The sequence below is a fragment of the Pteropus vampyrus genome, unplaced genomic scaffold (assembly GCF_000151845.1).
Source record: "Pteropus vampyrus isolate Shadow unplaced genomic scaffold, Pvam_2.0 Scaffold18, whole genome shotgun sequence".
In the NCBI taxonomy this organism is placed as follows: domain Eukaryota; kingdom Metazoa; phylum Chordata; class Mammalia; order Chiroptera; family Pteropodidae; genus Pteropus; species Pteropus vampyrus.
This window is the reverse complement of record NW_011888799.1, coordinates 6046942-6060617: the sequence shown is the minus strand read 5'-3', so window position 1 is coordinate 6060617 and position 13676 is coordinate 6046942. Positions and strand designations below refer to the sequence as shown.

Sequence of the window (13676 nt, the reverse complement as noted above, 5' to 3'; positions counted from 1 at the left end):
CAGGCGGCAGCAGCAACAGGCTAGGGCTATGTTGGACCCCAGGGCAGTTTGCCACTCGAATGCCTCTGCACCATTGTGTCAAAGATCATGGTCTACTCTTTGATTGGCCCAGCTGTGTCCTTATTCTTGAGCTAGCCCTCTGGAGCCAGAGCTTTTTGCTCTTCTCTGGGATCTCATGCTCTTTATGAGACTATCCTTCCCCACTAGAAAACCAGAGAGCCCCCCTGGGCTCTAGTAGCCAGGCCAACATTGTCACTGCATCATCAGGGACAGGATAGGTCTTTCTCCCAGTGCCACCTCTGTGCTGCTGCTGCCCCATGAGCTCCTGCGTGGGCTGAGCTCTATGCTACTAACATCTTCACTGCACTCATGCAACCCCTTATTCATCTTCTTCAGTCTCCCAGGGGAACCTACCTGCTCATCTACAATGGATGAGTCTCCAGCAATTCTTAAGGGAAGAACATACCAGCCATGGCACCCCAAACCCTGTACGTTCCTGTCTACAGTCCAGCTCGTGTTGCCCACTGTCCTTAGCACACAAACCCTACCCTGACTCTGGCCTGGTTGATTTGCCCAAATCCAACCATCCAGTAATTAGTTCTGACTTTGCCCTTCTCATCAGCAATAGTCTCTGCCCTCAGGGCTTTTTCATCCTAAGAGGGCAAACACTTCCTGGATGTTTCAGGGTACATAAGTTTGCTACCCTGACCCCACTGTGAGACTAACCCCATAGCCTCAATTCCTTATATCTCTACAGCTGGTTTGCACAGAGAGAATCACATATTGATTCCATTTATATGAAATGTCCCCAAAGAGGCAAATCTAGAGAAAGTGGTTTAGTGGTTGCCTACAACTAGGGAGACTGGGGAGAAATGGGAAGTGATTGCTAGAGGGTATGGCGTTTCTTCTTGGAGTGTTGAAAATGTTACAAAATTGACTGGTGATGCTTGCACAATTCCATTAATATACTAATCACTGAACTGTACATTTTAAACAGGTAAATTGTATGGTGTATGTGAATTATACCTCAATAAAGCTGTTAACCAATAAAAAACCAAAAGGAGAACAAAAGAAAAAAAAACAAACCCCACCCAAACAAATCCACATCTGAAGCTCAGGGCTCTCCAATGTCTCTTCTGGGTCTTTGTTGAAAAGTAGCAGTTTGAAGGCTTAGGGGACCAATATAGCCTTGTCGTGGACATAGATATTTTACTGATCACCCTTCATCTGAACCTCCTTCTCCTGCTTGGAAATGCCCCACCATAAATCTAGACTGAAGACAAGAGCCACCTCCTATATGTCAAAGACCAGATACTTGTTTTCCCAGGATCCCCTTGCAGCCATGTGACCAAGGCTTAGCTAATCAGGTACCTCTGCTGGGAATTTCTCAGTGCAGAGCAAAGCAGGAGGGTAAGTGGAGAGTACCTTTGGTTGCAGCAGTGACATCCTCACATTAACAAGGTCGGATTTAGAGTGCTTTTAAATTCTCAGCTCTCCTCCGACCCCACACACGCACTTTTTTTGAGCTTCTTGCCAACCTTTACTTAATGTTTCTATGAACCTAATAGTTCAAACATATTTTCCTCCGTCCTTGCAACATCAAGTAATAGATGTCGCTTTCCATTCTGCCTTTCTTCCTCTTCTTTATAGCTGTGTTTTAGATGTTAGTCTTCCTAATGTTCTGTAATTTATGATTTATCCAATTTTTTTTCAATCCTGCTTGAGATTTCCTGGGCTTCCTGCTTCTTAGGGTTTATAGTCAGTTCTAGAAGATTCTCGGCCTCTTTAAAATAGTCACTTCTGGAACTCCGATTATGCCACACCTTCTCACGCTAGCGCCCTTGTTTTTTAACCTCTTAGTTTTTAACCTCTTAGTTACAATTTCTCTGTATCCGCGTGCTTCATATGTGTAACTTCAGATCTACTTCCAGTTTGTTCATAGGTATGTGTAACCTGCTGTTTAACCATAAAGTTTCTAACCTCACACGGTGTATTTTTTAAGTTTTAGTTTTTATTGATCTGGTACTTCTTGATATTAGTCATAGTGTTTCTTTAAAATGTTTTATTTTGTATTTTTTATTTTCAACATCTGTCTCTGTTGGTTTGATTGTTGCTCATGGTGGTTCTTTGTGTGCCTTGTGTTTCCATTGTAAGTTAATATTCCTTGAAATTTTATCTGAAGAAATTCCTTGAGATCTGGGTTTAAAGTACAATCCTCAAGAGAGGACTGCATTTGCTTCTGCCAGGTGCCTGGAGGTACTACCAACCTGAGGACACTTTGAACTATATTATCAGCGTGAGGATTTTGCAGTACACATAGGTAGAATGGATTGTAGACCCCAAAAGTATTGAGAGCCAGCTGTCCATACATATTATTGGGGAAGCTTTTTGTCCTCATCTCCTAACTCCCCTTGCATCCAAAACCAAAGCTAAGTAGCTGACTTGTGGGACTGGTTCACTCTTCAAATTATGTCATGTTTTGGATTTAAATAAGAGGGATCTCTGATCTGACTTCTCACTTTGTAGGAGGCTTACGTTTGTTGCTACCCGACATATGTGGTCCACTAAAACAGTTCTAGGCCACCCACGAACCCCACAAAAAAAGCAGAATAAAAAGAAGAATGACAGGAATGTTTATGAACTGGCTCCTATATAAAGACCCAGTCCTGGGAGCCATGAACAGACTCCATAGCCTTCACCAGCCTCAAGGTCACTCACTGACACTTTTTTTTCTATATCAGAATCACTGGTTTAGACAAGGATAGGAGAAGGACATGATGACATGATGAACTGGATCCAAGCAGAGGAAGTGTGGCATGGCAAAAGGTTGAGCTGTTCTTATGTAGCCTTGGGGCAGTCCAAGAGCCCTCTAGTCATCTCTGAGCCAATTTAGGGGCAGCTGTGATCCTTGTCTTTGAATGAGAAAGAACCAGAACAGGCCAAGCCCAAGTCTGTCCCCACAGACCCACTTCTCACTAGGGCAGTGGCAGAACTGAAGACAGTTCCTTATTAGTCTTTGTTCAAAGGGAGATGTCTCCTGTCCTTGCCTGCGTTTCGGCGCCTTTTTCTACTCAAGAAGCTGTCTAACTTCTTGCTGCGTTTCAGCTCCTTGAACTTCTCGGCTAGGGCCAACTGGCGCTGCTCAGCTAGAGGATAGGGAGAAAGAAAGCTGGTAAGCAAAGCAGAAAGCACTCCTCTTTTCCTAGGTCAATAATTCTCAACCACTATGCTGGGATACGTGACTTCTTTAGAGTTCACTGGTGTGTATAAGCAAGCTGACTTCTATGATTCTACTTTCTCAATTCAACCAACTGTGAGCTCTTTTTCTGTGCCTGGCCCAGCATATAGGAAAGAGGGAGACAGATAAAATCGACACTCCCTGCCCATAATCTAATTGGAGAAACAAGGATGATTACAAATATTTCTACTTTCCTCTAACTTACCATGGGATCCAGCATTCATGCCTCCCTTAGGGAACTTAGGGACCCCCAACACAGTATCCTGCCAGTATAGCCTCCGACTCTGTCCCTGTAACTAGCCTGTGATAGTTGTGCCCCACTCACATTTCTTCAGGAAGTATGGACGATGGCCCTGCTGGGCCTGAGCCCGTCGCTCCTGCTTCAGAGCCAGGCGCAGCTCCTGCTGTTGCTTTCGTTCCTGCTGTGCCATCTCTTGCTGCTCCTGGAGCAAAGGTGAGATAGGTGAGTGAGTAGGAGGGACTGTGAATCACTTCCTCCTTGAACTGCTCTCCTCAATGACACACAATTCTGACCCACTCACCATTCGATGAAGCAGCTGCTGCAGTTTCTCATACTCCTCACCTGAATGGTGCTTCTTTAATTGCTTTTTCACAAGCTCCACAGTGGAAAATTAATATGATGGTTAGCATTCTGTAAATGTTACCTGAAATTCTGTGCCAAGCATTATTCTAAGGTTCAAATGTTAATAATACTGAGATAGAATTATCATCCTTTTATGATTAGAAAACGAGCACAGTGAGGTTAAGTAACTTGCCAATAGTCATACAACTGGTAAACTGATGAGCCAGGATCTGAATATAAGAACCAAATTAAAGAGAGTTAAATCAAATTGGGAACATTTAATTTACCCACCACTATGCTCCCTGTTCCCTCTGCCATATTCTCTAACCTATGCCCTAGTTTCCCACCATTTGGAACTCCCATGAACAAGTCTCATGCAGCACACCTCTTTCTCTTTGGCTCGGATGTCATTCAGGAATTGATACGTTTTGTCAAACACCTCAGGATTATATTCCCCTGACAAATCGTCAAAGCGGGGGTCCCGGGCTACCTTTGGAGAAAACAGAGAGAATATAAAAGATCTGTTCGGTCTCCTTTCACTGAGAAAGCACTTTCCTGCCTCTTCCTCACCTTCTTACTGATGGGGACAACTTGACGTAAAAATGGCACCCGGACCTTGGCTGACATTTCCAGAGGCCTATGGTGAAATTAAAGCACAGGTCAAGGGAGATCCAGACTTGGTCAACAGCCTCCCACCTGCCATCTAAGAAAGAAGACGCCTACTTCAAGGTCCCAGGTGTCTTACAACTTCTGAGGCAGGCCTTGCTCCTCACCTGTGCTTATCTGCAACACACGCATTTTGGACAGGTGGCCTAGAACCTTGCTTCTTAGTGCTGTTTCCAGCTGCCAATTGTTTGTGTGTCTTAGTCACCGCTCGGCTCTGCAATTCCAACAGCTCCTCAAATGACATGTTAGATGTGTCTGTGGAAGAGGATGGGGGTGGGAGACACACAACTCAGCATCTCCCACTGCTGGAAAGACATCGTCCCATCCTCATTCCTTGGATAACTGATACTTACCAATATTCTCATTAAAGCAATCACTACAGATCCCAGGCAGCACAGGTTGTAATGGTGCTAAACCGACACCTAACTTCCCAACTGTTCTAGCTTCCTGAGGCCTCCCCTTGCTAAAGAACACATATATATAAGGCCAGTGGTGGACCAAGCCCCAGTCCCTTCTTTTTCACCCTCCTTTAAATTATTCCTTTACAGGTTTTCCCACAGGGCCTATCTCCCTTGCTTAGTTACCACTGCCAACGTTCTGGTTCATACTCTTAGCACCTCACCTCAATCAGTGCTCTAGCCTCCTAACTATCTCCCAACCTCCAGTCTCATTCTTCTCAGAGCTATGCTCCTCACTTCAGCCTGAGACATCTAAAACACAAATCTGATCTCATCACTCCCAACTCATTTCCACACAAATATACTTCAGATCATGTCACTCCAGAACTAAAACCCCGCAATGGCTTCCATCTCGCCCAGAGTAAAAGCTATAGGCCTCATAATGGCCTGAAAGCCCTTGTTTGACCTAGCCCATCTTCTCTCTAATCTCATCTCCTCCTTCCCACTCCTCTCTAGTCAACTGGTCTCCACAACTGGTCTCCTAGCAGTTCGCACCTCAGTTTCTTTGTAAGTTGATGCTGCCTCTGCTTGGAGCACGTTCTCGGGATGTTTATTTACTCCTTTACCACATTCGACTGATGCTCAAATGTCACCTACTCAGTGAGGCCTCCGATTACTTAAAATTGCACCCATCTCGTTTTATTTCTCTCTATAGCTCTATCGCCCTTTTGGAAAATCGAGATATAATTAATATGCCATAAAATTCACCCTTTTAAAAATATACGATCTTGTGCTTTATTGCCTCTTAATATATTAACTTGTTCTTTTACTGCCTTTTCCAAACGGTAAATTCCACAAGGGCAGTTTTTGACTGCTTTATTCACTACTGTTACCTCCAGCATCTAGAACTGTGCCTGCATACAGTAAATGTTCGATAAATGTTTGAGAACTTTCTTGAATCCTAACCTGCTAACCCGTCCCCTGACTGTGCTTTTGCGTATATACGCGTTTTATCCCTGCGGAAATCCCTTGTTTCTTTGAGAAACTGCTCAGGACGTCCTAACCCAGGAAACATTCCCTCTCACGCCCCACTTTCCACTGTATTTAGGGTGCTCCCTGCATTGGCCTTTCAGAGAACTTCGCAGGCTCTCAGTAACTGCGCTGCAGGATCGGAGACCACACCAGACCGGGAGCCCCGGACCTGGACTTCCTCCCCGCTCCCGGTGGCCACCGCGCACTTCCCCTCGGCCCGGCGCCGCGTCCTCACCCTTTCGCAGGTCCCCAGGCCCCAGAACCCCACCGTCCCGGACCCTGCCGGGCGACCCCGCGGCCGTCCCAACGCGGGAGCTCGCTCTCGGCATTGGATCTCACCGCACAAGAGCGAATGGCGCTATTTCCGCTCTGGCGGTTCCTGCCCCGCCTCTTCCGGCACCTCGGGAGGCCGAGCTTGCAGCACTCGGTGACAAACGAGCAGCAGCTGATGGCCGGGGAGCCTTAGGCCGAAAAGCGAGGCGCACTCGAGATAACGTCAGCACCTTTTTGTTGCATGGCCCTGGACTCTGCGCCGACAAGAAACTAGGGCCAGGCTGCGGTGGTATTTGATATTCTAATGCTCTTGGCTGAGAACTCAGAACCTCAGGACCCTACCCCCTTTGCAAACTCCTGCCATCCCCATCGTATTCCACAAAAACAGATCACACGTTTGGTTTTTAATTCATTTTTATAAAATCTGAGCTGGCTGAGAGCGTCAAGGTTACAGCAACAGCTCAAGGAAGGGTGGGATTATCTGCTGGTCCTCGCCTTCCCCAGCTCAGGGAGAAGGGTTTCATGGCAACAGCTGCAACTCCTCTCAGCTCCCAAACAATGCTCATGGCTCAAGCAAGGAGAGGGGGTGAAAATAGAGCTGGGGGAAGCTCCTGAGGCCCAGACACTGCTTGCTTCTCCCTTATCCCAATTCCCTTCACTTCCCAGCAGAGCCTGGCTGGCTTAGGGCAGAGCAGAGGCCCAGGAGCAGTTGGAAGGAGGTGGATGGGACAGCACCAAGGGAAGGGGCCCTCGGCCCAAAGAGGGAGGGAACCTAGCCCTCCCCCAACAGTTCCCCACTGAGTTCACAGCACAGAAAACACCTCTACTCCAACAGCTCCATGCGGAGGTATACCCAGTCCTGGGTCCAAAGGGGCAGGCGGGTGAGAGGGGCAGGGGCAGTGAAGACAACAGCAGGCTCAGTGGGGGGAGATGGCAGAAACGTCCTCCTATCCATGGGAGGAGACGATGGGGCGACTGATATTGCTGTTGGTGGTCATGGCATTCAGCTCCCACCTGGAAAGCCAACAATAACAGGCAGAAAAGACAGAAGAGGGAACATCCAGCCCCCAGCCTAGAACTGCTCGAACAAAACTATGAACGTCCTAAAGCTCGACTACCCACAGCCACCTCTCCTGTATAGCCCTAAGTTTAACAATCAGGCTCCACCTACCACCAGATCTAATACCACTCACTTCTCCACCTGTAAGCTCACGTGAACTTCTTGTTTGTGTGTGTGTGTGTATATATATATATATATAAATTTTTTTTTTTTTTTCTTGTTCCCGACACCTGGAGAAAAGCATCTGTGTACCCATCTCAGTAAACTTCCCAACCTACTTTTCCTCTGTGGCTCAGATCTAACCAGGCAGAGAAAAGCATCTGTGTACGCATCTCAGTAAACTTCCCTACCTACCTTTCCTCTGTGGCTCGGATCCAACCAGGCAGCTCTTCCTCCCCCCACCCCACCAGGAATGCCCATTTTTGCTCTCAACTATCTCTCACTGAGCCTGACTCAGTTCTCCTATTCCCACTACAGGCCTTCTCCACTCATTTCATCATACTGAAATTAAATCCCTCTTTTTGACAATTCTGTCATTCTATAAAGATTTATCAAGAACCTCACTACAGTCTACTTTGTATTAGGTACTTGCACAAGTGTCAATCCTGGGCCAGCCTATGGTCCGTCAGTTTAGCCTATGATCCATCAGTACACACTGTGTCACCAAATACTGAACACACAGACCCTTGGTAAGTAAGAGTTAAACTGAACAAATACAAGGAGGGAAGGACATGTCGCAGAATGACCTAGAAGGGCACAATTATACACAAAGTACTTTTGGTGCTTGATTTGGACCTAAGAATGGAATTCGAAGGGGAATAGCTAGGAAAGACTTCCCTTAATTCTGGAACTCAGGTGATCCAGAGGCTCCTAAACATGTCTTTACTTTGAAGCTAGGTTATAAGATCAAATCAAATTTTCTCAGCATGTTAACAAAAACAACTGCATAGGCTCAGGTCTCAGGATGCGATGCTTCTAAGTTTGGTTTGAAAAACAATTTTTTTCATATGATTTACCCAGCTGATAGTTTTAGAACTTCTTCTATCTCATTCTCCACAAGTATGCTATATCTCCAGTAGAACAAAAACTTCTGTCTCCTCCATACTGAGACCAAGCTAATCAGGTCATGCCTGTGCTACCCACTCACCCTCAACCAATCCCTCCTCCTTTCCAACTACTCACTGTACCTGATATCATGGGGCAAACAGGACTGATCCAGGTTATACTGAATCACAGCCAATTTACACAGAGTCTTCAGACTAGGGCCTTTAAAGGAGGAATGGGAAAGAGGGAGATGGTCAGAGCCAAGGAAAATGTCCAGTCCTGGATGTCACCACCCACAAACAAGGATCTTGACGGCAGGAGCACTTTGGAAATAAGTGTACTTACTAAAGTCCAAAATGTGTAAGTCAGAATGATCTATGAGGTCAAATTCATCTCCCAGGCCTTCCTCAGGAGACGGACTATAGAGATCAAAAAACAGATGAAAAAAGGAGGAAAGACTACACATGAGACCTTCTTGTTCGAATGCCTCCCATATTAGTCACGGACTTAGGCCTTTCCCTGCCCCTCTCTCCTCCTAACCTGGTACCCCCAAAGAGGACAATCTTGTCACCGACAATACAGCAGCACTGGCGCCGACGGGGACATGGCCCCTTCCCCTTCGGTTCAATCTTTTTCCAGGTAAAGGAAGCTAAAGAGAAGTTTAGGTGGAGATTCAGTACCTGCCCACTCCAGATGTCCTCTGCACCCCCAACCGCTCATCACCCACTCAGAATTTTTTTTCCCCCCTTCCCTCTCAATTCTCCTTGTTTCTCCCTTAAAGGCAGTGTTCTTTACCAGGGTTAAACTTCCACAGGTCGTGGAAGTGCCGGTTCAGCCTTGCATTATAGCCACCAAAGATGTACAGCTCCCCATTGTAGCCAACTGGAAAGAGAGAGGGATGTCAAGAGTGTGAGGGCAACAGGTGGAAGGGGGACTCCCCAGGGACATAACAGACACTCACAGGCTGAATGGCTCCGGCGCCCCTCGGGCAGCACCGGAGTGGGTGGACAGTCCAGCCAGGCCTCAGTCCTGGTGTCAAAGACTCGGATGCGGTTGCAGTAAATCTCATTGTTGGAATGGAATGGCCCAAAGCGGTCAGCGCGACCCCCAAAGACATACATGTGACTACCCAGCATTGTGGCTGAATGGAAGTCCCTCCAGCGTGCAGGGTTGCCCTGGGCAGGAGCAGAGAGATGAGGGGGTGGGGGTCAGTGCAGAGGCTGGGAGGGGATCTGCTCTCACTGTTTGAGCTTCCTATGGTTTCTTCGATGGAGGGTGGGGTTCTGGGGGAAAGAAGAAAGGGCAGACCTTTGTACAGATAAGAGTCCATGTCATGGTGCTGGTATCCAGCTTGTGAATGTCATTGGAAAAGCAGTCCGCCTAAGTAGGAAGAGAAAGGAAGTGAAGTAAGGAATAAAAGAGGGAGTCAGTAGTCCCTCTCTGACCTTCCGACCCTCCCCTCGAAATCTGCAGACCAGCCAAAGGCTCCCGTTCCACCATCCTCAATCCCCCTTCCTCTTTCTCACTCCCATCTACTTTCTTCCTTGACCTACCAGCTGCTCATAGCCTCCAAAAATGTACATGGTCTTGCCCAGGACACAAGCTGAATGTCCATCCCGGGCCCCAGGAACTGTTCCTGACACTCGGGGTGTGGACCACTTGTGAGTATCTGAAGGAGAGGAAAGGATAGGCTGGGTAAGCACCTCTGACACGCCCTCCTAGACTCTGGGGTGCCCTATTCCCAGCCCCTTGGCCCGTAACTTCCCACCCCGAGGCACCATTTGGAGTAACATAATCTCTCTGAAACTCATACTCACTGACGTCGAAGGCATAGAGCACATTGCAGGCCCCTTCTGTGTCATTCCGCCCTCCCCAAAGGAAGACTGTGTCATCGATGAGGACGGTTGAGTGTCCATATCGCATGTAGGGTACCACAGGAGCCTGCCCGCGGATGGCGGGTCTCACCGGGGGTAGCTTTGTCCAACGCAAGGACACTGTGGGCACAACTCTGCTCAACCCAGGAACCTCCCTTCAGTCTATACATCTTTTCTCAAACCAGATTTCATTCCCTCATCCCCTCTGGCCATGAGGACCACCCCAAAACTCATTCAGCCACCTGTTCCCCTCCTGATGTGGGTACCCAGGGATGGTCTCAGCATTTGCTTACCTGCATTGAAAATGTGCACATCAATCTGACGCAGTGTTTCATAGTCTTCACCAGAGCAGTAACCCCCGAAGGAGTATACCCGGTGCCCAACAGCCACTGCAGCATGGTTCACCCTGCGGGGCCCGCCCTCCAGGTGCACTGTCCACCGTAACATCCCCTGGGCCACTGGTTACAGCAACATGCCCCCCCGGCACGGCCTGCTGCCTCTGCTACCTGCATACAAGTTAGGGCCACAGGCTACTCAGACGAGTTCTTTGCCTGGCTCACCAGAGCTCTGCCCAAGACCAGCCCTTGCCTCTAAGTGTCACGCTGCCTCTAAGTGTCACCCTGGTGGCCCTCCCACACCATCCCTACGCAACTCAGGTGGCTGGCCCTTCCCAAGGGGAGCTGCCAAGGTCAGGGAGCTAGCCCTGGCCTTGTGTTCTCCAACAGCAAAGGGTGGGGCCACTCTGACCTAGTTGCCAGTTCAGAATCTGATCAAGGGCTCAGTATGGTCACCCCTACTCATGGAGGCTCCACTCTATCCCTGAGCTGGCACAAGCTCCTAGCTCCCTTCCTAGGTTGGTGCATTCTCTTGTATCTCTAGCTCTGCTCTGCTTACTGCCACCTCTCTAAGAATCTCTGTGCTCTTTAAGGTGGGGAGAGGGATCTCAAAATACTCAGAGCTATTAATAGCCCAGTCAGCCCCAGACAGTCCATTGAAAGCTGGCATGGGTGTTTCCCAGCAGAAAAGCTTCTAGGCTTTTAGACTGCCACAGTCTCTATATCCAAGACAGAGCGGGACTGATCTGGGACAGGGACCTCCATGTTACCGTGGAAGATTAGCCCCTCATAGGGAGCTCATAAGGAGCTCTTGTCAAGCTCAGCTGTTATCGCTGGGGTCACCCAGGGCCCCTCACAGGCATGAGGAGTTCCTTTGACAGCTGCGCCTGGTATGCTGCCAAGACCAGGAACTTAAGCCAGAAGGGTATCTCTCTCCTGGGGACTGAGAGGGTAGGGGTAGAAAGGGGTTGTTTTTTCCTCTTGCCACTTCCCCAACTCTGCTATTGTAATAGAAAACAAGCTGTTTCCAGCAGCCGTTCTCCCACTTTGGGCCCTGAAAGGGGAAAGGGGTGGGGGTGTGCACTGGAAAGGGGAAGGGAAGCAAAAATGCCCACGGGCAGGATGAAGAAAAGACACAGGCACAAGAGGTCATGATCTCTTAAAGACAACCTGCCGACCTAATGATAATGGGTATATCTGAAGGCACCTGCTGGATTTGGGTGAATCATCTGCTCCCTGTTCAAGGCAGAACTTCAGGCACAGGGAAAGCTCAAGTAAGGGAGGCCCCTTGCAAAAAAGAGACATGGCTTTCAGTTGGCTTGCCACCCCCCCCAACCTCCCTTAACCCCCACCCCAGGCTTTAAATAGCCATCCTGCCAAACCTGAAATAGCCCCAGCAAGAAACTACTCTCACTTTATTACTACTGTCCCAATCCAAAAAATCTTGGATCAGGGCTTGTGGGGATAAATAGGGAGGTTGAAGGGCTTAAGATTGGGAGTCCTTTCTCTTCTCACAGCTTCTACTTCCCCTTTAGCTACGTCAAAGTAAGAATTCGCAGGGGAACAGAGAAGCAATTTCACGCAAAGGTGGAGAATCTTTGCTTCTCCATAAGGACAACTCAAGCTCATGGAAAACAAGCCCCCAAGGTCTCAGGGGCTCTGTTATCTTGGGGTTTCCCGGATACTTGATCATTGCCACATTCTTAACTTCTTCAACTCCCTTTATGTGCCTACCCCTCTCCCTGGTCTATTGCAATGTTCACTCCCCATTTCTGGCCTTTGTGATCTAAGAGTTTCGCAGTTTTCGCCTTTTTCCACCACTCCAAGCTCCTCCCTGACAGCTCTCCATTTTCCCTCTTCCATTAAGGGGGGGAAAAAGCTAGTTATTCACTCCTTTCGACCAGAAACATTCCTCCCTGCATATGACGGTGTCTCTGGATTTTTCCAGTCATCCCAACCTCCCCTCCCCCACAGTGCCAGATACAGACCCCTTCTATTATCCTCAACTTCTCCGTTCTCCAAACCCAATCTTCCTTCCAATTCTCTCAGTGCCTCCTCCAGCCACCATGTCTTTCCCACCCGCGTCCTTAGCATCTTCCCCCAGCCTTCCCTTCCCCATTAACACTCTCCTTTCCCATCATCCTCTTAGTTCCCTCCCCACCCCCACCTCAGCACTCTCAGGCCCCTCCCCCACGACTCCAGCTCAAGGCAAGGACGTCCCCAGCCCCTCCAATTTTCCTTTTCCCTCAACCCATCCCAGGCTACCTTGCCAGGCCGGGCCGGGGCGGGGCCACGGGTCCTCGCGCTGCCTACAGCCTAGAACCCGTTGCGCGCCAACCGACGACTCGGTCTCCAACGAGATAAACACAGTCAGGCTTGGTTCTTCCGGCGGGCAGCTGAGTGCGCACGTGCAGTCAAAGCTAAGTGCCGGAAGCCTACCGGGACTTGTAGTTCACGGGTTTCAGGAGGGAAGCAAGGGACAGAGGAGTGAGAAGGAGCCAAAAGAGATTCTACGCACGTGCAGATGTGTCAAGAAAAAAACGTTGGGGTCACTGGGTAACGTAGTCCTTTGTTGTCTGCGCAGGGGATCGCGGAGGCGGGACAAGGGGCGGACTCCTTGTTCTAGCTCGCGTCAATCATGAGCACGGGGCGGGGCTGGAGGACTAGGCACGCCAGCACGTCTTGCCCCACCGGAAGTGAAGGTGCGGGTTTGGCCGCGGGCTCTGAGCGGGTGAGGCTCGTGGAGACACCGGCGCCGACAATCGGTGGGGGCGGGTGGGGGACGCCGCATCTGGGGCCATTTGAGGCGAGCCCCTGGGGCCTGAAGGGCGTTTGTCAGGTGGTACAGAGGGCAACCCCATTGAGAGGGGAGAGGGGGAAGGGTGTCTAGGGGAGCTCGTTTGGTGATCCAGTTCCCAAGCCGGCAGGGGGTGCAGTGGGCGGGGTTCTGGAAGGGTTGTTTGGGGAGGTGGCATGACCCCTGGTTGGGCTGTTATTTAAGAAATGGCCGAGCAAGGCGGGCGGATCTCGGTTCGAGAGAAGAGCCTACATAAAAGGTGGAGGGCCAAGGAGAGGCTGGGATGGGATGGGGTGTGGTGCAGTGGGGTGGTATGGAGGAGGTTGGGGACGTTTAAATGTTTTGTGGACGCAAGAGACTACAAGGAGCTGGATGG

The 13676-nt window shown here is 49.3% G+C and overlaps 2 protein-coding genes across 10 annotated transcripts in view; one reads left to right on the top strand and one right to left on the bottom strand.

The window, feature by feature from the left end:
• Nucleotides 1-1464: 1464 nt before the first annotated feature.
• KLHDC3 (kelch domain containing 3) lies at nucleotides 1465-12919 on the bottom strand. 7 transcript variants are annotated; one of them, XM_023527625.1, is made up of 15 exons: nucleotides 12769-12919; nucleotides 10462-10674; nucleotides 10112-10288; nucleotides 9848-9963; nucleotides 9603-9674; nucleotides 9256-9469; nucleotides 9090-9176; nucleotides 8835-8943; nucleotides 8640-8713; nucleotides 4595-4742; nucleotides 4392-4458; nucleotides 4207-4311; nucleotides 3781-3855; nucleotides 3564-3681; nucleotides 1465-3146 (listed from the first exon to the last, which is right to left on the bottom strand). In XM_023527625.1, the coding sequence occupies exons 2-15, from the start codon at nucleotides 10613-10615 to the stop codon at nucleotides 3010-3012; spliced, it is 1653 nt and encodes a 550-aa protein (XP_023383393.1). In that variant the 5' UTR covers nucleotides 10616-10674; nucleotides 12769-12919; the 3' UTR covers nucleotides 1465-3009. The 7 variants fall into 7 exon arrangements, with proteins under 7 accessions (XP_023383393.1, XP_011352951.1, XP_023383392.1 ...); XM_023527620.1 differs by lacking the exons at nucleotides 1465-3146; nucleotides 3564-3681; nucleotides 3781-3855; ... (1 more) ...; nucleotides 4392-4458; nucleotides 4595-4742 and adding exons at nucleotides 6587-7204; nucleotides 8438-8516; nucleotides 11711-11790 and having other exon boundaries at nucleotides 12769-12902; XM_011354650.2 differs by lacking the exons at nucleotides 1465-3146; nucleotides 3564-3681; nucleotides 3781-3855; ... (1 more) ...; nucleotides 4392-4458; nucleotides 4595-4742 and adding exons at nucleotides 6587-7204; nucleotides 8438-8516.
• MEA1 (male-enhanced antigen 1) overlaps nucleotides 12897-13676 on the top strand; it is a 1973-nt gene continuing 1193 nt past the window's right edge. The window contains exon 1 of one of the 3 annotated variants that reach the window (XM_023527626.1): nucleotides 12897-13059. The gene's annotated coding sequence lies outside the window, so the exon portion shown is untranslated. Of the gene's footprint in view, nucleotides 13060-13089; nucleotides 13343-13676 lie in introns of those variants that run through there. The other 2 variants (XM_011354653.2, XM_011354655.2) reach the window with 2 other exon arrangements.